The 27,538-nt window shown below is 41.8% G+C and overlaps 1 protein-coding gene across 1 annotated transcript in view; it reads left to right on the top strand.

The window, feature by feature from the left end:
• The first annotated feature begins 7,176 nt into the window (after positions 1-7,176).
• The window catches only part of RASEF (RAS and EF-hand domain containing), an 83,536-nt gene continuing 63,174 nt past the window's right edge, over positions 7,177-27,538 (top strand). The window contains exon 1 of the mRNA XM_032634686.1: positions 7,177-7,754. Coding sequence (XP_032490577.1) covers positions 7,324-7,754 — 431 coding nt within the window. The 5' untranslated portion in view covers positions 7,177-7,323. The remainder of the gene's footprint in view (positions 7,755-27,538) is intronic.

The following is a 27,538-nucleotide window of genomic DNA, read 5'->3' as shown; positions in this document are numbered from 1 at the left end:
CATCATAATACCAAAACCAATTGAATTTTTATATGTTGGCAACAAATAAACAAGAGATATATCATGTACACTGATAGGTAGACTTAATATTAAGATAACAATTCTGCCAAAATTGATCTATAAAATTCAACACAATCATAGTGCCAGGATATACTTTTGTATAAATTGAAAAATTGATCCTAAAATTTATACGGAAATACCTAGGACCAGGAATATCCAATACAATTTTGAAAAAGAGTAACAAAGTTGGAGTATAACAAAGTTATACTAAAGTACTTGATTTTGAGACTTATTAAAGCAATGTAATCAAGACCATATGGTGTTGGTAAAAAGACAGATATACAAATCAACAGGACAGAATAGAGAGTCCAGAAATAGACCCACACATATATGGTCATTTGATTTCTGATAAAGGCCATTCAATGGGAGAGGACAGTTTTTTTTTTAAGTAGTGCTAGAAGAACTGGCTATCCATATAGAACAAAATAAACTTCAACTTTTAACTCACCCAATACACAAAATTCACTCAAAATGGATTATAGATGCAACAGTAAATGATAAATCTATATTTCTAAAACACATAAAGAATATCTTTGCAACTCTGGGTAGATGAAGAATTTTTAGGTGCTCACAAAAGTATAAACCATAAAATAAAACACTGATAAGCTGGATTTCATCAAAACTAAAACCATCTGCTCTTCAAAAGACACCATTAAGAAATTGAAGAGGCAAAGGAGAGAATGGGAGAAAAATTTCAAAGTACATATACATGACAGAGGACTTGTTTGCAGAATAGATGAAGAATGCTTACAACTTAATTAGATGGCAACCCAATAAATAATGGGCACATGACTTGAATAGAGATTTCCTCAAAGAAGATACAAGAATGGCTGATAAGCATATGAAAAGTTGTACAACATCGTCAGTCATCAGAGAAATGCAAATTAAAACCACATGAGTACATATCCATTAGGATTGCTAAAATTAAAAAGACTGATACTACCAAGGGTTGGCAAGAATATGGAGCAACTAAGTAACTAGAACTCTCTTACATTGCTGATAGGAATGTAAAACCAATCAATCACCTTGAAAAGCACTTAGTTGCTTGTAGAGCTAAACATATACCTACCATGTGATCCAACCATCTCACTACTAGGAATTTACCCAAGAGAAATGGACACGTGTTCCTTCACACAGACTTGTACAAGAATAGTTATAGCAGCGTTATTCACAATAGCCAAAGTCTGGACATACCCCAAAAGCCAATCAACAAAGTGATGGATAAACACACTGTGGTATATGTATATATAATGTACTCCTATTCATTACTAGAAAGGAATGAATTACTGAGATATACAACAATATAAATTAATCTAAAAATTATTATGCTGAGCAAAAGAAGCCATGCATGTTAGAGTACATGCTGTATGATTCTATTTACATGAAACTCTAGAGAAGACACAATTAATCACAGTAAATCTAACCCCTCAGGTCCTAGCTATAGGGCCCTCTCACAATATGGCAGCTACTACTTCTTCAAGACCAGCAGGAGAATTGTCACTCCAGGCTGCTCAGAGTCTTACATAACATAATGTAATCACAGGAATGATTCTCCCATCCAATTCATAAGGCTTGGTCACTTTGAAAAGGCGGGGATTATTCAGAGCACGTACACCAAGAAGTGGGAATATGGGGGCTACTGAAGAATTCTGCTTGCCACAGTTGGCCTTGTTCTACTGTCCAAAAGTTGAGATGGATATATTTGCACTGGACTCAATTTCTCTCTCTCTATTTCCTGCATATATAATATGAAATGCAAACTTTTGTCTCAACTGAGAGGCGCAAGATGTATCAGATACATGGTTTACCAATGTGGGGAAATGACATATGAGCTTTGCTTGGTCATCACATAATGGGATCAGAAGTTTGAAATTCAACACTTCTCACTCAGTTCTAGTACTGGAGGCTGACTCTGTTCTGGTCTGTAAAATGGTGTTTGATACTGTTTGGAGCATTATAGAGATACTTAATTTTTTACAGTGAAAGATTTACCAAAGTCTGACTGCCAGCACATACATACATATAACAATGCTATGTATTGATTACAGAAACGATAGGCAATCAAAGAGTAAGTTCAACTGGGTCCATAATTCTTTATTTTCTAAAAAAAAAAAAAAATCTGATGTGAATATGATAAAATGTTCCTATTTGTACTTTCTGGGTTTGTGGGTGTTTTTCTTTTTCCGTATTTACATAAAGAGTAAGTAAATCACTATGATGTAAATTTGCTGACATATTCTTCTTTGTAAAATATTCAAAATTTTCCTATAACTTCCTTAGGAATAGTAAGCCTTGAGTAGATACTCATGAGAAAACTAAGACACAAGCTCTTGCAGGGCTGTGTTTGTTTGAGAGAGTTCCTGAACCTACTAATTGGTTCCTCAGTGGTATACCATTACTTGGATATCTAGTTCCATCTTAACAGGCTTATCAGATCTTTCTGGGTCTGAGTAACTTCAGTGTTAAGTAAGGCTCTGAGGAAGGCTCTTGTACCTGTAGGGACTCCTATAGGGTAGATTACAATAGGCTTCTGTTAAAAGCCTCTTCCATTTACTGGGTGAAGAAGAGGTTAAGGGGTGGTGCTCATTCCCAGCTATAGAAAGTTGGATCAATTTATGATGTAGTCGCAAAGGATAATTTCTCATGACTCATCATCCTAGTCATTGTCTATCACAAGATTTCCCAAAGTATGTTCTCAAGAGCACAAACTCTGTGGAAAGCCCACAGAAACTGAAACAAAAACAAAAAACCCAAAACTAAAAGCTTCCATGGTCAAATACATTTAGGAAATATTAGATTAAACAAGTATAAACAGCTTTCTTTATCTCATCCAAGAAAGGATACGGTAGGGTTCTTTTCCAAATGTATTTGTGTTTTAGAAATGTATTTGATCACAGTAGTATCTTTTCACTCTTTTGAGAAACATGCTCTAACAAGATTATCTCTGATTTTTAAAATCCTTGAGCAGCCACAAAGCAAGCTGATCTTTCTTAAAAGTCATGCTGATAACTACAAGCAAGCTCTCCTTACCTACCAATTCACTGGCTCTCAAAGGCTGCTCTGTTATCTCCAATTCCTCACTAGCTGTTTCTGGATGCTAAAACAGAAAAGAAATGCCTCCTATTTCTTTCTTCTCCTCTCTTTCCTCTTAATTCTTCAAAAAATTAGAGACAGATTATATAACCTTGGGCTTCCCCTGAGTATATTGCTGGAAATATTCAAAAGCACTCCTTAGTACCTTGTGAGGTACTTTAAACACTTAAAAATACAAAAGGCAACTCAATAGGACTCCTTTAGGAATCTTTTTATAAGCTCAAGATGTGAATGATTCCTCAATAGACAGACTAGAAAGTCCAGAAATAAGCTCCAATACATACAGGAATTTAGTATATGCTAAAGGTGGTATTTAAATCCATGGAGAAGAGATTCTTGAATAAATGGTGTTGAGACAACTCGGTAGAAAGCCAGAAAAAAATAAAGTTGAATCTACAACTCACACCAGACCCAAAATAAATTTCAGATGAATCAGAGTTTTAACATAAAAAATAAAACCGTGAAAAAGACTAAAAAAGAAAAGAAAAAAACATTCCTATGGCCTGAACTGACATAATACATGCTCAGCACTGTCCTTGTAAGTGACAGCCCACAATGAAATTGAAACTTTGATAGGAAAAGCAGGATCCAGCTCTTCACCTGAGGCTGGGAAATGGTTTGATTAGGCAGAAGAGAAAAAAACTAAAAGATGTTTGTCGTCATGACAATGAGAAGCTATTAAGTTAATCATGTAATCAAGTGTGGCATATCTGGGGGACAGTAGGAGCCCTGATGGATATTAAAGGGAGAGATGTTTGGATATATAAGATGGGACCAGACTGTAGAGGATTTTGGATACCCAGATGAAGAGTTTACCCTTGATTCTCTGGGGGTTGATGAGCTAGGGTGCAGGATTTCTCAATCTCAGGACTATTGACATTTTTGACCAGATAATTTTTTGTTATAGGTGGCTGGGCCTGTGCATCATAGGATGTTTAGTAGCATCCCTGGCACCTACCTATTAGATACTACTAGCATCTCCCCCTTTTCCAATTGTGACAACCAAAAGTGTCTCCAGATATTGCCAAATGTTTCCTGGGGAACAAAATTACCACTGATTCAGAATGACTGAGTTCCAGAATGACAGAATAATTGATGTTTAAGAAGGACTGTCCAGCTGTGGTTGTAGAATGAACAGGAAATCAAGGACAGGAGCCCAAGAGAATGTATTAGAGGTTAGGTATGGTATATTGTTATAGTAAGGGCCCCCGATAAAGTACATCTCCCTGTATCCATGACCTTGTATAATCCCCTCCCCCATTGACTTAGGGCTTGGCCATGTGACTTGCTTTGATCAATGGAATATCAACAAACATGACACAAGCTGAGGCTAGAAAAGCATTTGAGGACTGGGACTTACGCTCATGAGACACTGCCACCATATGACAAAGCCAGTGCTAGCCTCCTAAAGACATATCCAGCTACAAGCCAGCACCAAATTCAGACATGAGTTAGACACTTAAGACCATGCAGCCACAATAAAGCTATCATGACTACATGATCCTAGGCAGGCCAGCAGAAAAACCACCTACTGGGGCCCTGCCCAAGTTGATGGCAATGAAATGATGAACAAATAAAATGGTTGATGTTTTAAATCACTAGGTGTTTGTTGTGTTGTTATGTAGTGATAGATAACTGTTACAGTAGGTGTGGAGCAGATTCACGTCAGTGGAAATGAGATGTGTACACAGGACATTTGGAATAATCCATGTTTCTTGACGACTCTTCAGTGAAGGGGCTTACAGAAAGGACAAAGCAGGTGAAAGAATATAAGAATTTACAATTGAGTGCAAAGGTCAGAGTGAGTTAATGAAGGAAGTTGCATGAACAGTCTTCAAAAAAAGCATTTCTGGGCTTCCCTGGTAGCGCAGTGGTTGAGAGTCCGACTGCCAATGCAGGGGACACGGGTTCGTGCCCCGGTCCGGGAAGATCCCACATGCCGCGGAGCGGCTGGGCCCGTGAGCCATGGCCGCTGAGCCTGCGCGTCCGGAGCCTGTGCTCCGCAACGGGAGAGGCCACAACAGTGAGAGGCCCGCGTACCACAAAAACAAAAAAAAAAGCACTTCTGCCTAAGAAGTTAAAAATATTATTAACTCATCTATTTTGAAAGATACAGCTATTTATTAATTGCTAAAAGAACAATGATAATATTTCAGAGATTCAGTTTAATACGTAAATGTGTAAAGCTTTAAAGGCATTACCAAGCTAGCCATTTCATTTTTTTAATAAATTCATTTATTTTATTTATTTATTTTTGGCTGCATTGGGTCTTCGTTGCGGTGCGCAGGCTTCTCATTGTGGTGGCTTCTCTTGTAGCGAAGCACAGGCTCTACGCACGCGGGCTTCAGTAGCTGTGGCTCACGGGCTCTAGAGCGCAGGCTCAGTAGTTGTGGCCCACGGGCTTTGTTGCTCCGTGGCATGTGGGATCTTCCAGGACCAGGGCTTGAACCCGTGTCCCCAGCATTGGCAGGTGGATTCTTAACCACTCTGCCACCAGGTAAGCCCCATTTCTTCTTTATATGGAAAAAATCAACCTTTAGAAAAAACAGGAAAGCACATGAACTCAAAAATCGCTAACAATTTACATTGCACTGATAATAAAATTCATTTGTTATACTATTTGTATAGTACTGTATTCACTTAGCGATTAGATTGCTAAGTCCAGGGCTTCTAATGGAACGCCTCTCATAATTTACCAGTTAAATTTACAGATGGCAATTATCAGTGGTATTTACAGCTTGACAGATGCTGTGAGTTTTGACTTTATTTATTGTACTACACAAGAAGAAACAGTTCCTCAGATGTTTAGCACTTAGCTTTCTGTTTAAGGACACAAGCTTGAGGAACTGTGTCAGTCAAATCCTCTATTTTTATTATATCGAAAACAAAATAGTAAGCAATAAAGAGAATCCAGAATGAGAATAAGTGAAATACAGAGTCATAACTAAAAGAAATGGAAGTAAATAAAAGAAAATCTAAAAAGTGGTGGAAATTGACGTGAATAAAGTAAAAATAACCCAAAGGCACTTTCACAGGCTATGAGAATCACCAAAGGGAACATATACATAAATCATGACAGAGTGAGGGTCTCTTGGAAATAAGACAAGATTTTTTAAAAGGATAAAAATGGATGAATTTTAAAGATCTTATACCCATGAAGCAGCCAATATTAAAGAAACAATAGCATTGTTGAAATAAATGTTTAAGATCAAAGGGTAACACACATCTGCATAATTTCCATAAGATTGGTTGAAAGAAAAAAAAAAGCTACCTCAGGCCTTGTTTAAATATTGCTGCCTGCCAAGGATTTTGGTTATTAATTTTCTCTCAGGTTGAGGAGACAAGGACTGAGAAAAATTATTTGGATTTGAGCATCTGGAAGATCTATGTGATTCCTACTGTGCATTAACTAGTTGGACCTTAACGTTGGAGGGACATGCATTAAAGAAAGCCAGTAAAATCAGAGAATGGGGTCTTCTGGTAAACCTCATACTTCGGTTTGTAAGAAAACTTGTATACACGGAAGTTTACCAATTTTCCGGAATCAGAAAATAATAAAATACACATAACGTTAACCAATTTGGAATCCTACCCCTACCCTCCTTTCCCCTCTCTATCCAGTGAGTTAGCTTCTCATACCAGCTCTCGATTTACCCGAGCAAACACTGTTTATACCGAAGGCCCTGGCAACGCTTCTGCCTCACCCCCAGTTCCGGCCGGCCTCCCCAGCTCCAGGAGCCCCAAACACAAGTTCCAGAGGCCAGCACGGAAAGCACAGCCGGACTCTCGAAGGCGTGGGAACCGGAGCGGGGCGCTCCTCCTCCGAGGTTGGGCGGAGCCGGGCCTCGCTGGGCAAGTGCGTGAGGCCGCGCCGGGCGCTCAGTCGCGGCGGGCGCTGCTGCGCGGTGCGCGGGGCCAGGGGCGCGCTCGCACCGCTCTGGGGCTGAGCCCGGCCAGGGTCCGCGCGCGGAGCCACGTCGGAGCGCGCCGTCCCGACCCACCCAGGCGCTTTGCCCCGCCCCGACGTTCCCGCCAGTGGCCTAACCTGCTTGACTCGCCGAACTAGCCGCAGCTCCCGGCGGCAGCAGGTGGCCTCGGACTCGCCGCCGTCACCGCTGCCCGAGCGGGCCGCGCGGCCCGGAGCCCTCTCGGTCGCCCCCGACAGGCGGGATGGAGCCGGACGGGGACCTGGAGGAGCTGGCCCGGCTGCGCTCCGTCTTCGCCGCCTGCGACGCGAACCGCTCGGGGCGCCTGGAGCGCGAGGAGTTCAGCGCGCTGTGCGCGGAGCTGCGCGTGCGGCCGGTCGACGCCGAGGCCGTGTTCCAGCGGCTTGACGCCGACCGCGACGGCGCCATCACCTTCCAGGAGTTCGCGCGCGGCTTCCGCGGGGCCCACCGCGGGAGACGGCGCTGGGGCCGGGGGCCGCGGGAGCCCGCGTTCACTGCGGCCCTGGTGGGGTCCGACCCCGGGGACAGCCAGGAGGACGAGGGCGACGAGGACGCGGCGGCGGCACTGGCCGCCCACTGGGACTCGGCGAGCCCGGGCCAGGCTTGGCAGGACTTCCAGGCGCGACTCGGAGACGAGGTCAAGTTCATCCCCAGGTGCGTGTGTGGTTTGCAGAGCGGAAGGTGGTGGTGGCGTTTCTGTCCTCCCTGGGACGCTGCCATCTTTCCCTCTTACACTCGGAGTGTGCAGACCCAGTGGACCCTTTCTCTCTCTCTCTCTCTCTCTCTCTCTCTCTCTCCCTCCTCTGTCTCTCTCTGTCTCTCCCTCTCTCTCTCTCTGTCTCTCCCTGTCTCTCTGTCTCTCCCTGTCTCTCTGTCTCTCTGTCTCTGTCTCTCTCTCTCTCTCTATCGCTTTCCTCCTTTCACCGACGCACTTTTAACTCTTCCAAGATGGGATCCCCTAGAGTTAAGGAAAAGGAACGCGTTCCGAGTCACAGTTCGGGGAGAAAGTTTCACTTGCTCATTTCTCAGTTTCACAAGCCAGAGCGAAATCCACAGCGTCCGGAGATTCTTCCGGGACGCTGGTTTAGGAGCGCTCCCCGTACCTCAGAGACTTGATTACATCACCTCCTACTCCTGGCCTCCAGGCTGCACCCGGAGCAGCAGCGCTCGGTGACCCGGTCTGCTAGCCAATTTGCCATTCTCTATGGTGGTTTTTGTGTTTGTTGTTTTCCTGCTACTACGTAGAAAACAAGACATTGTTGCGCATTTATATTGCTGCAGGTTCAGGGCATGGTGGGAAAGATATTCAGGTTTTATTGAGATTAATTTGCATGTGTCTCTGCCTAGAGTCATGGTATGTCTCGAGCTATTTTCACTTCTTCCTCAGGCACTACAAACATCTTAATACTATAAAATGTTTTTCTGCTCTCTGGATTTTCATTGAAATTTTCTGCATCTCTGGTTGTCATTATTAGGAAGATCTGAACATTTTGCTTGGCAGTTCACATATCTGAGACATAAGACTTAGAAAAGGAAATAGCCCTGGAAGGCAGCAGTGGCCTGGCTCACCCATTCACTGCTTAGACCTGCAGGGCTGGGAGTCCTCACTTCCTCCTCCGCCTAGCTTCTCCCTCCTGTTTGGAAAGTTCAGGAATACTGGGCATGGAAGGTTACTCACTGCAGTATAAGAGAGATTGTGTAGAGAAAGTGGGCTTGATACCCATCTTTTCTGTTATTTACAAATGAGTGAAAATGCAGTGTCTCCACCAGGGAAGTGGAAAAATTTTAACTTTGCTATAAACCATATACTTTGAATCATCTTTCATCTGTAACTTGGTTTGGGTCCAGCTAGTTTAAAAAGGTAACAATATTAAGAATAAGAAAAGGTAAGACCACACCGTATTTTATACACACACACACACACACACACACTGAACTACTTTTCAGAGTTGCCAAGTCTCAGCAGCCAATATTTGACACTTAACCTTTAAATGATGAAAATGACCTTCCTAGGATCAGCATGCAACCAGGTCTTAATATTAGTGGTGACATTATTATGATCACGATGCCTTTCCGACTCTTGAGATGTTATTAAATATAATGGCACCAGCGTCACCTGGTAGACTTGTGTCCTAAGTCCCACCCCCGTCTTCTGCGAGATTAACAAGGACAATATTTGCCTTCCTGTATTCGTTCAAGTGGAAAAGGACTAAACTGAATTGCTTCACCTGATTGTTACTATGGCAGCCGTTAGCTGTTTGGGTAAATTGGGTTGCTTCTAGTCTACTTCCTCATACAGCTGTTCATCTTCCCTTCCTCCCATTCAAATGTGATAAAAATCTTTCGTTATTGACAATGTCATTGCCATTATTTCAGCCAAATTAATTCTGCAAACATTGTTGAGTGCCTGTTTTGTGCCACTGTCTTAGGTACTGTCCTAGGTACTTGGAGACAAAGAGAAGGAGGAGATGTGGTTCATGCCCTCAGGAAGTTCATAGTGTGGGTGAAATATTTCTCAAAAATTTCCTCAGAGAACATGTAAAGGCAGGAGGGTTATTTGTAGAGTTATCTGCATGTATTGTGGACATAACCCAGTAAACTGCCTGCAAGCAGGAACTTTCTTTGAATTCTTGAGTTTTTACCTAAAAAAAAAGAAGTCATGTTCACTTTATAATATACTGGGGCTTGGTTTAACGTAAAATATTATCTATTCTTCCAGGGGGAAAATTGTCTCTCTGGGAAGGTGTGCCATTTCATCTGGTGCCTTAGTTTCCCACCCTGGCACTCCATCTTCCCCCAGGTGGCACACTGTCCCACGCCTATCCTAGGGGGGTATTTGTGTACAGTTTAAGCAGAACAGATATCAGATATAGGAATGTTTGGTTCCTGCAAAGGCAAACCGTGGTAGTGATTTCCATTTCAAAGATCATTCAAGCTCTTAGATCAAAATATTAAACAAATTTGGGTTAAAGTCCTCAGTCATCGATAATTGTGATATTAGAGAGAAAATAATATTGTACTGCGAAAGAATAAAAATGGTCTCTGGGTGGTGTGTTAAATTCTCAAGTTGGTCTTCTCTTAGAAACTGAGGGACTCCTTTCCTTAAAGGTTGGGGAGGGGAGTGTCCCGCCATGTGACACTGTTAACCTGAGCTGGGCAGGTGTAAATGGTCCAGAGGGTCAGGATGGGCCATTACCACTAGTTCCAGTAAGCTGGAACTAGGTCAGCCAGCAGGTGAAACCAGAATGGCCAAGGCAATGTAGTTACTTAAGAGAATTCCGGAAGGAGGATTGTATCAGGCCAAGAAAAATCCATGAAGTGGGAAGAGAATGTCTGGGGAGAAACAGAGAGCAGAGTTGTAATTACCTAGTGAAGCCAGTTTCTGGTGTCAGGGGCATTATCTTGGTGAAAGGGAGGTTTGTATCCAGTAGGTACTCAATAAATGTACTCAATAAATATTTGCTGAATGTTCTTTGATTCCCTGCTTCATATACGGAGAATGCAGTTCGTTCATGCTGCATGCATTCTCTTCTTTTTGTTGGTTCCCTCCCTATATTTTCACATTCTGGTGAGAGCTGGTGTCTTCCGAGATTGGCAAGGAGAGAAGGATATAGGGTGTGTGTGTCTGTGTGTGTGTGTGCATTGAGCATTCGACTGAGGCGGGGTCATGACAGGAATTCACCTCTCTCCTCTAGTCAGAGCCGAAGCTTTTCAGAGTGTTCTCAATTCCATTTGTAGCGATTGAGTGTCATTTGTGGACTGATTCACTTTAACTTAGAACCCCACGTTCTCACAAACAGAAATGCGAGGGTCCAGCTGGCACCAGAACCACAATGGACTTGTGAATGGGCACCAGTTTTGCCACAATAGCCAGATTAGACCCAGGGTGGGTGGGTGCCTCTGGTGTAACAGGGGTTAGCGTGATTGGTGACGTGCCAGACAGGGCTGGGGTGGGCCTTGTTCAGGCACCAAAATCAGACCTGTGTGGTCAAGCTGTTTCACATGATTTGTGCCCTTTCTACACACACAACGCTGAAGAAGAGTCTTCTGTTGAATAACTTAGAAACAAGAAATTTAATTGAGAAGAACCAAAACTACCCACGTGTGAACTGTTATATGGATTGTCAAAAAGGTTTACTTCGGCACGTCCACATAACTATGAAGATGATGTCTAAAATGGAGAGGAAAAGCAACAGGTGACACCAATCCCACTTAACTAGGACGTTTTAAAAAACACGAAGCTACAAGGAGGCAGAGGCATAGTTTCACGGTCAGGGACTCCTTTACATTTCCCTTTCTTGGGGTCCACTTTAGGGCTTTTGCCTCTGATCGTTTTCTTTTGTAATAGTGCAGTTGCTTCAAAAGCCCGCTTCACCTTAATGATATGGTGCTCGGCAGGATGGGAAAGGGAGAGGAGAGATGGACGCAAAGGGAGAGGTAAACACAGAGAGGGCTGGAGACACAGGGTGAGAGGAGGCAGAAGACAAGCAGACAGAGAGACACTGATTGATTAGTGCCTCAGTTTCCCCTCTCTTCCCACTCAGTGAGGGTATGGCCCTGAGGCAGCTTGGGATGTGAGAGTTAAATCAGCTCTTCTCTGTTTGATCTCAGCTCTTGAGTATCTTCCACATGTGAGCATCTGGGTGCTTTGGGCTGTGTTTTTTTTTGCGGTACGCGGGCCTCTCACTGTTGTGGCCTCTCCCATTGCGGAGCACAGGCTCCGGACGCGCAGGCTCAGCGGCCATGGCTCACGGGCCTAGCCGCTCTGCAGCATGTAGGATCTTCCCGGACCGGGGCACGAACCCGTGTCCCCTCCATCGGCAGGCGGACTCTCAACCACTGCGCCACCAGGGAAACCCCTGGACTGTGTTTTTAATGTTTGAAGATAAGTATATTTTTTTCACCCATATTGCCAGTAATATCTGCTACTCATCCAAGGAGACAGAGATTGGTTCCAGCCTTGAGGCACCATAGTGGGTTGGACTTCAGTCCTGGAAGAGGTTCAAAGATGTTTTTGACTGTGTGTGATGCTTACCTTTGGCACTGGCTTTGAGGCCTATCAGTGTGCTAGCCACAAGCTTTCCAGAGATTTCCTGCCATTTCTGCATTCAGAACTGGGGATATATATATATATATATATATATATATATATATATGTATGTGTGTGTGTGTGTGTGTGTGTATATATATATATGTATATCTTTATATGTCTCTATCTCTATATATAGATTATATATATCTTTATTTTCTGTTTCTGGTCTGTTGCTTTTTGGTTTTCCTCTTCAGTATATCCTCTATCACAATTATGTGTCATTACGCTACTGCTGAGTGGGAGAAACCTGCCCATTTAAAGCACAGCTCTTCCTTGAACCATCCAAACCTTGCTCCTGGGCCTAGCAGGAGTCTCTGTATGGCTTATTTTTTATGAGCTCTGCTTGTTTGTGGTGGCCCCTTCTGGTTCTGATATTTGAATTTCATCTCGAGGTAGTAATTTCTTTTTGGCCTCCTGGCCCCAGAAAGGTATTCTGGGCTCCCATCCTTAGAGGACTGCCAGTTTTGGCCATACAGACAGTGGCCTGCTCTGACCCTCAGATCTCACTGATTGTTCAGAGCTCTGCTGGCAGGTTTTGGTGAGAGATTGTTTACTCAGCCCTTATGGTATGGGTAAAAAGAAAAAGGCTTAAGATGGGGTGTCATTGGAAGACTGCCTTCCAAGGACCACAGACTCTTCTCTAGCTTGTCTTTTAGCCTGAAGTTTTCATTTACTTCTCTCCGGAATCACTGTTCAAATACACTGTCACTTTGAGCTTGTAAAACCCGTTTCTTGATTTCTTCCCAGGTTACATGATTTTATTTCATTTGTAAAATGGAAGTAGCTGAATCGGGCTGATCTGCCTTGAATGGAGGCTTAGAGGCTGATGGCGGAGAAGAGAGCCTTTGATGATGGGGGAGGTTAGGATGCTGAGGTGATTCAAATGTCTGCTTTTTTCTCCTACTTTCTTGCTTCGTGTGTAGCTTGTGAAAGCTTAGTTGCACCTGACTGCAGTATATCGTTGGAGGGAAGAAATGGGAAGAGAGTATTTATCGTGGGTATTTGGGCTGCTCCTATCTGACTCTGTTAGTCTCATATCACGTTGTAAAATGGAAGGTAAACACTGTTTCCCAGAGGAAAGCTGTAATGATGGAATGACACGTATGATTTCTTTGATATTAATTCCTCAAAAAAACAGTTTCACTGCTTCAACTGGTAAATATTTGGGGTCTTTCAAATTATAATTGCCTTTGTCAGAGTAATTATAAAAAGAGAAAAGTGAATTTTAGCCCTTAAGGCCTTATCTATATGTCTTATAAAAACAAGACATATAGATGCAGTAGCTCAGACGTGTTTCTTTCATTCTTTCTCTAATTCCCTCGGTATTCATGTGCCTGCCAGTGTCCCAGGCACTAGAGAGACTCCTTCGTAGACCTGACCTTCAAGGAGCTCATTGTCTCACATTTTTAAATACCTAGGAGTTTCTGACATCTGAAGGACCTGAGATGCAGTATAATAAATGCAGAAAAAGACCTCAGGGCACATCTCCAGACTATGGACATCTCACGTCAAGTGTTTCTCAAATTGGGGGCCCTTTGGGTCTTTATGTGTATGCTTGGCAATCTTAGAAGACTAAACATTTATGTTTTCATTTTATGTTATCATTATATGATAATATAAAACAAATTAATGTGAGCACATTTGGCATCACCTGGATGACTCTTACATGACAGATTTGGCTACACTGTTTCAAAACCTGCCTCTGTGTTTAGGATTGTACGGCATCTGTTCCTTGTCATGCATGGGCTGATGAGGAAGGCACAACAGTGGACTTGGTGCAAGTGATGTGTCCACGTAAATTGAAAGTGACCAACAACACAGAGTGTTGGGTTGTCTGTGTCCTCAATGGAAAAGTGATCAGGGAGTGGGGTTTTGATCCTGTAAGTGTGGCTGGAAAGCGCAGCACACAAGCTGCCGGGACCATACTGACATTGGCTATGGGGGTGTAGTTTCAGTAGAAGTGCATCCCTTGTCAGTTTAAGTGAATGTTGCTAATTCTCGTTCCACTGATTTTGCAAATGCGTGTTGGTCACATAAATGTTTGGGAGCTGTAAGTATAAGGAGTTTATATCTGGTTTATGTTTGTTTATAGTTAAGTGACATAATATAAACAATATTTACATCAACCCTGGAATCCATAGGAGATATTTTCTTTAATAAGGTCTACATGTTTATCAAGTGTGAGAAATACTGTTCTAAAAGGACTTGAAATCCTCAAGAACTGTATAAGATTGAAAACATTAGTTTCTCTATTTCTCATTGCTTATCGATCTCATCTGTCATTTAAATCGAGGGCATAATATTGTGGAAGAAGTTCATCTTAAATTGTTCCCAGTCTTAAGGATCATTTTTGTTATTTGCCCACAGAGGAAACTCTTCTTGCCTTTTTCCTATGTCATTCATTCACTCCTTCATTTAAAAAACTTTTCTTTTAATCCATGTGTGCCTGGAACTGCACCAGGAATGGGGTGCTTTAAAATGATATCCAGTCAAAAATCAAAAGTTTCTTAGACAGTTTCTCTCTCTCCAAAGGTGATGGCACCAGTGAGTGTAATGAACGGGAAGAATCACAAGGTGGGTGGTCTGGGTCCAGCTCTCACTGGGGGTCAGAAATCAAGCAGACCAAATTGACAGATGAATGGATAAAGAAGATGTGGCACATATATACAATGGAATATTACTCAGCCATAAAAAGAAACGAAATTGAGTTATTTGTAGTGAGGTGGATGGACCTAGAGTCTATCATACAGAGTGAAGTAAATCAGAAAGAAAAACAAATACCGTATGCTAACACATATATATGGAATCTAAAAAAGAAAAAAATGGTTCTGATGAACCTAGGCGCAGGACAGGAATAAAGATGCAGACATAGGGAATGGACTTAAGGACATGGGGGTGGGAAGGGGAAGCTGGGACAAAGTGAGAGAGTGGCATTGACATGTATACACTACCAAATGTAAAACAGCTAGTAGGAAGCAGCCGCATAGCACAGGGAGATCAGCTTGGTGCTTTGTGACCACCTAGAGGGGTGGGATAGGGAGGGTGGGAGGGAGACACAAGAGGAAAGGGATATGGGGATATAAGTATACGTATAGCTGATTCACTTTGTTATACAGCAGAAACTAACACAACAATGTAAAGCAATTATACTCCAATAAAAATGTTAAAAAAAATAAGGCATTAATTTAAAAAAAAAAAAGAAAGAAAAATCAAGTGGACAAACGAAATTCAGGGAGTTTCTTCCCCTCTTCAGTAGAGCAGTTATCTCCATTTATCTTGTGTGGTGGTGTCACAGTTCCAGCAAGAGAGACTCTAGGCCCTGTCAAATTATCTCCACGTTCCCTCCTCTTACCACCCCATGGGCTGTGACTGATGTAACGGAGTGGGGCTCACAGGCTCTGAAGCCTCCGGGGCCAGGCAGGTAACATAGACCTGGTGGAGTGGAGTTGGGGCCCAGTAGCAGCCTCTGCTTCATATGCTGGGGGGACGGACGGTTGCTGCCATGCAGGACATCGGCCCAGTTTTGCCAGCGACGCCAACTTATAAAGGATGGTGAAAGATCCAGATTTTAAGTAGGAATCTCCAGTTTTGCATATTCCATGAAGGACAAAGCACAGAGGCGGGAAAGATACTTTTTCCAGTTTGCAACCCCTGTTTCCTAACCTGAGAATGTGCCCTAGTAAATTCAAGTGTCAGGCGTGATCTTGCTTTGAAGATTCGTGTTGATGTGAACATGTGGTTCCATGGTACCCTAACTTAGAATTTTAATCATGCTACTTCTTCCCCTTCCAAGTTTGTGGGATAGTATTTTGACCCAAAGATAGTCTGTCTGTACTCTCTTTTCTGCTCTTGGGTGTTCTTGTAGTTTCCTGAGTTACCTTGTTCAGGCTTAACAGATGTTGCTGTACAGTATTTTCTGCCTCCAGATTTGCTGCCCTGATGGTGTGTCCTTGGAGGAGGAGGGCTGAGCTCTGAAAGTATTGAGATGTCCAGAACACCTTTTACCCTGATGTCTTTCTTTCTCTTCATTTGAAGCTGAAAGTATTTGTCACTGTTTTAAGATATGTTAAAAAAAAAAAAAAAAAGGAATGAAATAAAAATAAGGGAATTTAGTGATGAGAGGTTGTATTTTCCGGTACCACAGTGGTATTTCCTTTCATTATTGGAATATTTTGTCCTTCAGTCAAAAAAAATTTATGGGGATGAAAAGATGCTCATCACTAATCATCAGAGAAATGCAGATCAAAACCATAATGGAATATTGCCTCCTACCTGTTAGGATGGCTGTTATCAAAAACACAGAAAGTAACAATTGCTAGTTAGAATGTGGAGAGATTGGGACCCTTGTACATTGTTGGTGGGAATGTAAATTGGTGCAGCCTATGGAAAACGGTATGGAGGCTCCTCAAAAAATTAAAAATAGAACTATCATAGATCCAGCAATCCCACTTCTGCATGTGTATCCAAAAAAATGAAATCAAGATCTAGAAGAGATATCTGCACTCCTGTGATCATTGCAGCACTAGTCACAATAGCCAAGAGGTGGAAACAGCTCAAGTGTCCATTGATAGAAGAATGAATAAAGAAAATGTGGTATATACATACAATGGAATATTACTGAACTATACAAAAAGAAGGAATTTCTGTAGTATGTGACAACACAGGTGGACCTGAGGACATTAGTCACAGAAGGACAAATAATGTATAATTCCACTTATATGAGGTATCTAAGGTAGTCAACTCTTAGAAAGTTGAATGGTGGTTGCCAGGGGCTCAGGGATTGGGAAATGAAGAGTTGCAGTTCAGTGGATTATAGAGCTTCAGTCGTTCAACATGAAAAAGCTCTAGAGATCTGCACAGTAAGGTGCATGTAGGCAACAATACCGTACACTTAAGAGTTTGTTAAGAACAGAGATTTCATGTTATATGCTTCTTAACCACAAGAAAAGCAAACATATGGAATACAAAATTTCTTTTTTACAGAGATGAGAAATTGGGATAGCTACAAAAGCTCTGTGTCTCATATCTTTTTGGATCAGTCCCAAATACAGGCTCCGTCAAGGTTTGCCCTTTAAATATACTCACATCTGTCATTTTCAGGTGACCAAGCAGAAACACTCGAAATAATGGCACATTCTGAGAGCTCCCTCCCACCACGCTCTCACTGAGGGCAACTGCTCTCTTCAATTTCAATTTTTGGGGGGCATTTTATGGGCATGTTCAGCCATGATACCCCCTCGCTATCATTACAATTATGGAGCATGCTCAAAGTGACCATTTTGTTATAATGGTATCTCTGACCTAGAGTGGTTTTCTTTTTAATGTCTGGATAGAAAACAAACAAGTGGGGCTTCCCTGGTGGCGCAGTGGTTGAGAGTCCGCCTGCCGATGCAGGGGACACGGGTTCGTGCCCCAGTCCGGGAAGATCCCACATGCCGCGGAGCAGCTAGGCCCATGAGCCATGGCCGCTGAGCCTGCACGTCCGAAGCCTGTGCTCCTCAACGGGAAAGGCCGCAACAGTGAGAGGCCTGCGTACCGCAAAAAAAAAAAAAAAAAGAAAGAAAAAAGTGCAGATGAATTATTCATTCTGAAATCTGGGTGCAGCAGTGGAAGTTTCAACTGCTGTGAGCCTCTTGTGGCTGCCTGCCAGAGGTGGAGAGGCGGTGGGAGGTTGAGGCAGCCGGCGCTGGCTTGTTGCCCATCTCCTTAGGCGTAGGGGTTGCACAGTGCATCCCCTGGCGTGACCCACTCACCCCGTAATTTTTGCTCCTGTAGAACAGTTACAGTCTGCTCTGGCTGAGGTGGACGAATTCCTGAGGAGTCAACCAACATTTGCTTAGAAAATCCATGTTTTAGGACGTTCCTATGTCATGTTTTCTGATGGACATGCCATAAACTAGTGTTTGTGTTTGTGATGCAAATATGTTTTCTTTTCCTCCTTGGGGATCTGTTGGCATAGCATGTACTTCAGTCTGGCAGAGATGGTTAGCCTGGGGGTGTCGGTGAATGAATTACAGTGCATGCATTTCTACTCTAACACAGCACATGTATTCCAGACAAACGTAATGTTCTGCAAACACACAAAGGACATATGGAAAAAAAAAGTAGGGATGGGGCTGATCTCTCCATATCTGTATAGCTTTGCAACCAGCATACTCAAAAAACCAGTAACAATCTGAATAAGATATTAGCGCAATAGAAGTCACATTAGATGCTTAATAGAAACATACGACAGTCCAGGGTACCAGTACAGAAAAACTGTAAATGTTTTAATGCAAGTATAGGATTTTGCACTTTGTTTTTTAAGGTGAAGGTAACTTGGTGGATGGAGGTACCTGGGTTGTGGCTGCTGGGTTACAGGAACAAGGACAGAATGCACAAAGACAACACATGTGTACCGTCTGTGCTGGGAGGAAGCCCCCAGGGAACGGGCATTGTGTCCAGACTGAGTTCACCTGCAGCCGGCTGCCTTCAGCTGTGGTAATGGGCTTGCACTTGGTGACTGTTACTTGGGCGCAGAGCATCGACATGCTGGGAAATGCAACTTCCACTTCTGCGTCATTCACCTGTTGACCTAAGGGATGAGCTAATTGATGCTATAGGAACATGCACTGTGTCCGAGCAGTCCTAGTGTTGAGTGAAAATGCATGGGAGGCTAAAGCAAGGCACAAAGCCAGAAATGAGGGTTAGATTGGTTCTGTGTGTACAGGTGTGGAGGTTTTATATTGGTCAAAAAGGGATAGTGCATTGCCTCTCTCCTAAAAGATGACAGTGAATAAGCTGTCTTCAGGCTAATAAATATCTGTCCACAAAAGTCCACAGATCTGTTGGATAGGCTGTTACAATCCTAATGAACCCTGGTGAGAATTATAATGTTATGTTGTAGGTGAGCGTTTGGGCCATTAAAAAGTGACCTATTCTGTTGAATAATATTTTAAATTAAAGTTCTTATTTAGCAACTGAATAAGAATTCAGTTCTTATTGAATTCAATTTATTCAACCAAGTAAGCTGAATAACCTTATTCATCTGTTTTAAGCAGTGCTAGCATATATTCATGGTGAAGCTGGTACATTTGTTTATGCGATTAACCCTAGGAAAAGTACAGTGATATAAGCCACTGAGTTAGTTAGAGAAATAGAGCCAATAAGATGTGAGCGTGTGTGTGTGTGTGTGTGTGTGTAGGTGAGGGGGCGTGGATTTATTTTAAGGAATAGGCTCACACGATTGTGGAGGCTGGCAAGTCTGTAATATGCAGGGTGGGCCAGCAGGCCGGAGACCCAGGGAAATGCTGATATAGCAGTTTGAGCCCCAAGGCTGTGGGCTGGTAGAATTCCCTCTTCCTTAGGGGGGCTCAGTCTTCATTTAAAGGTCTTCAACTCACTGGATGAGGCCTGCCCACGTTCTGGAGGGTAATCTGCTTTACTCAAAATCTAACTGATTGAAATGTTAATCTCATGTACAAAAGACCTTCACAGCAACGTCCAGACATGTATGACCAAATATTTGAGCACTGCAGCCTAGCCAAGCTGACACATGACATTAACCATCGCAGCTACTAAAAAAAGTTTTCCAGATACTCTGTTTTTGAGATTCCCTATGCTATGCGAATTGGTTCTGGTGAGATCAGAGAGCATTTTTTTATTGCTTCCAGCTTATAAAATATGCACCAGAAATTTTTCAAATATTTATTTGAATCTGCAAAAATCCCTATACATATATTATATTCCCCTTGTACCCCTTCCAAATGCCCAAACACTTCAGAACCACATATCAAATTTCAGGGGTGGTTTAACGTTATTAATATTTTTCTATCTGCCAAGAAGAGGCTTACCCTCCCTGTGTTCATGGCTCTGAGATGCCCCCTGGGAGAAGAGGGCTTCTTCACCCTGGTGTCTACCCCTCCATTCTCACCCTACACCCTCACTCATCCTCAAAATATCCATAACTCCACACTGAGCCCCTCACGGAAGAGACATCTCGGATTTAAGCCTCATCCATCCGGCAAGTCACGCCAGCACTTCACATTGCTGCACTTTCCCAGGCAGTCTAACTGCTTGCTTGTTCATCTCCTTTCTTCCTTTACCTCCTCTTCCTCTTTCCCTCCCTCCCTCCCTTCTGCAACTGCTGTGGGAAAAGCACTATGCTAAGAAGTCCAAAGGTGAAGTTTTAATGAGAAATTGTACAAAAATCCCCAGAGTAGGAACAGGTTCTTACTTTACTGTCCCCAGCTGCTAGTTTTTGTCCCTGAGTTGGTAGAGCTAACAGGGATGCAAATTGAGAGGCACAGGGAAGCCCAAAATGTTCCACCAGATACAGGTCCTAAAACTCAGCCATGAGGAAGCCGTGAGTTCCGTGCTCAGTTTCCCAGGACAGGCATTATTCAGCTCCCAGGAGCTGGTTTTAAATCACGTCTTTTCTCAGGCTCTGCAGCTCAGGGCCTCAGACCAGCAACACTGGCCGCACCTGGGAGCTCTTCCAGCAGCGCAGACTGTAGCCCCCACCACAGGCCTACTGAAGCATCTGCGTTTTAACAAGATCCCTGGGAGACTCGCGCATGTCTTCAACTCTGCTGAGGAAATGAGAATTGAGGGTGTGGAATGCAGCCACGTTGGGTTGGGAGCTGCTATTCAAAAGGTAGAAAAGCCCCAGGAAGAGAATGTGGAACTGAGGTAGAAAAGATAAACATCACGTGCTTCAAATTTTGCCTTGGGTTGCCTCTGAAATGAATTCCAAACTGTGAAGTGTTCGTGATTGAATTTCCCATGAAGATAAAACATATATACTTCCTCGAATATATCGTGTAATATTTTGTGAACGTGTTCCTCAGAGACAAATACACCTGCAGAAGAGTACAAGGAGCTTGGTATACGGCTTGCTGACTCCTCACAGATGGAACACTCTCATATTTGGCATCCAGATCTAGAAACAGCATGCACCTAGAAGCCCTGTGCTCCCTTCCCGTCACCGTAGCCCCTCCCTGACCCCCCGGCATGATTTCTTGGGTGTTTTCTTCCTTACTACATAGGTCTGGCTTCTTGCACTCACCATTATGCTTGTGAGCCTGTAGTTGTAGATCTGTCATTTTCTCTCTTCATTGTGTGAAGATACCGCAGTTTATCCATTTTACTTTTCACGGCCATTTGGGTCATTTCTGCTTTGTGGCTATTACATAGCGTGCCGCGATGGGCAGTCCATCTTTTGGCAAGCATATGGACTCACACAGTGCCTTGCTTTTAATAACTGTTTTCAAAATAACTTCAGCTTTCCTTGCTAACTCAGGGTCATCATTATGAAGCTGAGTTTCATCCCGGGCTGTGGTGTAGCGTGTCCCCAGGATTTGTGGGGATGGCAGTTCAGTTTGGCTTTTCGAGTTCCTGTGTGCATTTTCTCTTCTGGCTGTCAGGCTGCCAGGTGACGGTTTACTGTTGTCAGTTCTTCCTTCCTTCCTGGGTACCTTCGTTTACTGAAGACGCAGAAAGCAAACTGATCAGATGTATTAGAACTGTGTTCAGAACCCCTTTGAATGCATGTTACTCCTGTGCCAAGGAGGGGGCTCACAGGCCGCTGTTCGTTCTCTCCTGACTTTGTCTGCTTTTGTATTCTTCTCAGGGCCAGATGCCTGAGCTTCAAAGGGCTGGAGTGCTGCCGTCGTTTTGAACTTAATTTTTTTTTGGCAGTTTTATTCCTTTTCCATTTTTATTTATATTTTAACTCCTTGCCCCCTTTCGTCCATTTTGAAAGTTCCCCAAGGTAGACACTGTAGTTCTAATTGTCTTTGTAGAAAATTATCCCATGCAGAAGAGGTCCAAGAGGGAGGGGATATAGGTATACACATAGCTGATTCACGTCATTGTACAGCAGAAACTAACACAACATTGTAAAGCAATTATACTCCAAGAAAAAGAAAAAGTAAGCACAGAACGTGGATTTATATTATCATGAATACATGTGAGAAGTACGCACCTAGCCAAGAGTAGGCATGGTGTTATGCTGAGATGAATCCACAGGAGTCTGGCAAGTCTCGCACCTGGGTCTTGGGCCCCAGACCAATAGTTGCTTATTGAAATTATTTTTAATGCTCTTTTCTTTGAAAAGAAATGCTACAAAAACTGTACATGGAGGTAAACAGATACTGCTGCTTTGTGAGGTTCTCCTTGTCCACTCAGGCCGATTATTGTAATCACCTATTACAGCTCCTTCTTTAGTACCACTTATACAACAATCTGAATAAGATATTAACACAAAAAACATCACATTAGATGTTTAATAGAAACATACGACAGTCCAGGGTACCAGTACAGAAAAACTGTAAATGTTTTAATGCAAGTATAGGATTTAAAGCAACCATTCAGCTTTTATTTCCATTTTGTTTAGTAGGTTTTAGGCCAGTTGTACACTCCAGAAGGGATGTTATCCACACCAGGCGAGAGAGGGCAGCTCATACCCCAGGGAAGCAGAACTGGAAACAAGGGCAAAATAAAGGTTTCAGATGAAAAATGTAAACTGAAATAAATGTAAATGCACAGTTGACTGAAATTGCTTTTTCATTATCTGATGAACCAGTGAATTAAGATGATGACTCGAGAAAAGATCGGTTTCTCTTTTCTTGGCTCTCCAGAGGGGTTGAGGTCAGATTCCTTCAGGAGATAGCGTTTGCAAATCTGCAGGTTGGTTGCTCTTCCAGTGGACTGTGGCTCTGGGAGCACAGAAGTGGACTAGTTTTCAGGGCAGCTGATTCTGGTATAATGTGGAAAAGTCAGATTTTAATAGCTTTTTTTGGCTACCTTTTTTTTAAAATCACATTCCAGAAAATCACCCTTTGGTTCTTCAGAAAATCAAATGAAAAAGTAATTAAACTTCCCTGCAGATTGCTAGGGAAGCAATGAAGTGCAAAGTTGATGAGCAGTGGGGTGTATCTCAGGAAACTTCTGTCTTGTGGAAAATATACCCTAGGCATCGTTGAATGAGACCAAGAACCTCTCAAAGGGTTTTAACTGTTGAAATGTCAAAATTAAAGATGTCAACAACATTTTATTTTACAGGGGAAGTGTGTTCAAGAAAATTTGTAAGAAAATCTCCACAACTAATTTTGCGTTATTTTGATATTTTTTCGTCCATCTCTGCATAAACAGAGAGACTGGAAAACCATTATTGGTTTTTGATGGTTAGGTAGCAAGGTAGGTAGGTAAAAGTCAATGGTTAGGTAGCAAGGTAGGTAGGTAAAAGTCAATGATTCTTAAAAGTAGATTAAAATTTTTTCTGTGATATTTTTGTACTGTAACTAAACAAACACTACATGTATACAAATAGTTTTAAGATAGTTCAAAGATGTCATAGAAAAGAAATTCTCATTTAACTACATGATTATCAGGGCTAACTCTTTTTTTTTTTTTTTTTTTTTTTTTTTTTATTTTATTTTTTTTTTTTATTTTTTTATTTTTTTATTCTTTAAACATCTTTATTGGGGTATAATTGCTTTACAATGGTGTGTTAGTTTCTGCTTTATAACAAAGTGAATCAGCTATACATATACATATGTTCCCATATGTCTTCCCTCTTGCGTCTCCCTCCCTCCCACTCTCCCCATCCCACCCTTCCAGGCTGTCACAAAGCACCGAGCTAATATCCCTGTGCCTTGCGGCTGCTTCCCCCCAGCTATCTACCTTACTACGTTTGTTAGTGTGTATATGTCCATGACTCTCTCTCGCCCTATCAAAACTCACCCCTCCCCCTCCCCATACCCTCAAGTCCGTTCTCCAGGAGGTCTGCGTCTTTATTCCTATCTTACCCCTAGGTTCTTCATGACATTTTTTTCCCTTAAATTCCATATATATGTGTTAGCATACGGTATTTGTCTTTTTCTTTCTGACTTACTTCACTCTGTATGACAGACTCTAGGTCTATCCATCTCATTACAAATAGCTCAATTTCATTTCTTTTTAAGGCTGAGTAATATTCCATTGTGTATATGTGCCACATCTTCTTTATCCATTCATCCGATGATGGGCGCTTAGGTTGTTTCCATGTCCTGGCTATTGTAAATAGAGCTGCAATGAACATTTTGGTACATGACTCTTTTTGAATTTTGGTTTTCTCAGGGTATATGCCAAGTAGTGGGATTGCTGGGTCATATGGTAATTCTATCTGTAGTTTTTTAAGGAACCTCCATACTGTTCTCCACAGTGGCTGAACCAATTCACATTCCCACCAGCAGTGCAAGAGTGTCCCCTTTTCTCCACACCCTCTCCAGCATTTATTGTTTCTAGATTTTTTGATGATGGCCATTCTGACTGGTGTGAGATGATATCTCATTGTAGTTTTGATTTGCATTTCTCTAATGATTAATGATGTTGAGCATTCTTTCATGTGTTTGTTGGCATTCTGTATATCTTCTTTGGAGAAATGTCTATTTAGGTCTTCTGCCCATTTTTGGATGGGGTTGTTTGTTTTTTTGTTATTGAGCTGCATGAGCTGCTTGTAAATTTTGGAGATTAATCCTTTGTCAGTTGCTTCATTTGCAAATGTTTTCTCCCATTCTGAGGGTTGTCTTTTGGTCTTGGTTATGGTTTCCTTTGCTGTGCAAAAGCTTTGAAGTTTCATTAGGTCCCATTTGTTTATTTTTGTTTTTATTTCCATTACTCTAGGAGGTGGGTCAGAAAGGATCTTGCTGTGATTTATGTCATAGAGTGTTCTTCCTATGTTTTCTTCTAAGAGTTTGATAGTTTCTGGCCTTACATTTAGGTCTTTAATCCATTTTGAGCTTATTTTTGTGTATGGTGTTAGGGAGTGATCTAATCTCATACTTTTACATGTACCTGTCCAGTTTTCCCAGCACCATTTATTGAAGAGGCTGTCCTTTCTCCACTGTACATTCCTGCCTCCTTTATCAAAGATAAGGTGTCCATATGTGCGTGGGTTTATCTCTGGGCTTTCTATCCTGTACCACTGATCTATCTTTCTGTTTTTGTGCCAGTACCATACTGTCTTGATGACTGTTGCTTTGTAATATAGTCTGAAGTCAGGGAGCCTTATTCCTCCAGCTCCTTTTTTCGTTCTCAAGATTGCTTTGGCTATTCGGGGTCTTTTGTGTTTCCATACAAATTGCGAAATTTTTTGTTCTAGTTCTGTGAAAAATGCCAGTGGTAGTTTGATAGGGATTGCATTGAATCTGTAGATTGCTTTGGGTAGTAGAGTCATTTTCACAATGTTGATTCTTCCCATCCAAGAACATGGTATATCTCTCCATCTATTTGTATCATCTTTAATTTCTTTCATCAGTGTCTTATAATTTTCTGCATACAGGTCTTTCGTATCCTTAGGTAGGTTTATTCCTAGATATTTTATTCTTTTTGTTGCAATGGTAAATGGGAGTGTTTTCTTGATTTCACTTTCAGATTTTTCATCATTAGTATATAGGAATGCCAGAGATTTCTGTGCATTAATTTTGTATCCTGCTACTTTACCAAATTCATTGATTAGCTCTAGTAGTTTTCTGGTAGCATCTTTAGGATTCTCTATGTATAGTATCATGTCATCTGCAAACAGTGACAGCTTTACTTCTTCTTTTCCGATTTGTATTCCTTTTATTTCCTTTTCTTCTCTGATTGCTGTGGCTAAAACTTCCAAAACTATGTTGAATAAGAGTGGTGAGAGTGGGCAACCTTGTCTTGTTCCTGATTTTAGTGGAAATGCTTTCAGTTTTTCACCATTGAGGATGATGTTTGCTGTGGGCTTGTCATATATGGCTTTTATTATGTTTAGGAAAGTTCCCTCTATGCCTACTTTCTGGAGGGTTTTTATCATAAATGGGTGTTGAATTTTGTCGAAAGCTTTCTCTGCATCTATTGAGATGATCATATGGTTTTTCTCCTTCAATTTGTTAATATGGTTTATCACATTGATAGATTTGCGTATATTGAAGAATCCTTGCATTCCTGGAATAAACCCCACTTGATCATGGTGTATGATCCTTTTAATGTGCTGTTGGATTCTGTTTGCTAGTATTTTGTTGAGGATTTTTGCATCTATGTTCATCAGTGATATTGGCCTGTAGTTTTCTTTCTTTGTGACATCCTTGTCTGGTTTTGGTATCAAGGTGATGGTGGCTTCGTAGAAGGAATTTGGGAGTGTTCCTCCCTCTGCTATATTTTGGAAGAGTTTGAGAAGGATAGGTGTTAGCTCTTCTCTAAACGTTTGATAGAATTCACCTGTGAAGCCATCTGGTCCTGGGCTTTTGTGTGTTGGAAGGTTTTTAATCACAGTTTCAATTTCAGTGCTTGTGATTGGTCTGTTCATATTTTCTATTTCTTCCTGATTCAGTCTTGGCAGGTTGTGCATTTCTAAGAATTTGTCCATTTCTTCCAGATTGTCCATTTTATTGGCATAGAGTTGCTTGTAGTAATCTCTCATGATTTTTTTTATTTCTGCAGTGTCAGTTGTTACTTCTCCTTTTTCATTTCTAATTCTATTGATATGAGTCTTCTCCCTTTTTTTCTTGATGAGTCTGGCTAGTGGTTTATCTATTTTGTTTATCTTCTCAAAGAACCAGCTTTTAGTTTTATTGATCTTTGCTATTGTTTCCTTCATTTCTTTTTCATTTATTTCTGATCTGATTTTTATGATTTCTTTCCTTCTGCTAGCTTTGGGGTTTTTTTGTTCTTCTTTCTCTAATTGCTTGAGGTGCAAGGTTAGGTTGTTTATTCGAGATGTTTCCTGCTTCTTAAGGTGGGCTTGTATTGCTATAAACTTCCCCCTTAGAACTGCTTTTGCTGCATCCCATAGGTTTTGGGTCGTTGTGTCTCCATTGTCATTTGTTTCTAGGTATTTTTTTATTTCCTCTTTGATTTCTTCAGTGATCACTTCATTATTAAGTAGTGTATTGTTTAGCTTCCATGTGTTTGTATTTTTTAAAGATCTTTTCCTGTAATTGATATCTAGTCTCATGGCGTTGTGGTCGGAAAAGATACTTGATACAATTTCAGTTTTCTTAAATTTACCAAGGCTTGATTTGTGACCCAAGATATGATCTATCCTGGAGAATGTTCCATGAGCACTTGAGAAAAATGTGTATTCTGTTGTTTTTGGATGGAGTGTCCTATAAATATCAATTAAGTCCATCTTGTTTAATGTATCATTTAAAGCTTGTGTTTCCTTATTTATTTTCATTTTGGATGATCTGTCCATGGGTGAAAGTGGGGTGTTAAAGTCCCCTACTATGAATGTGTTACTGTCGATCTCCCCTTTTATGGTTGTTAGTATTTGCCTTATGTATTGAGGTGCTCCTATGTTGGGTGCATAAATATTTACAATTGTTATATCTTCTTCTTGGATCGATCCCTTGATCAT

This window comes from Phocoena sinus, chromosome 6 (genome assembly GCF_008692025.1).
Source record: "Phocoena sinus isolate mPhoSin1 chromosome 6, mPhoSin1.pri, whole genome shotgun sequence".
Taxonomy (NCBI): Eukaryota; Metazoa; Chordata; class Mammalia; order Artiodactyla; family Phocoenidae; genus Phocoena; species Phocoena sinus.
The sequence above is the reverse complement of the archived record's forward strand: the minus strand, read 5'-3'. Positions and strand labels throughout refer to the sequence as shown.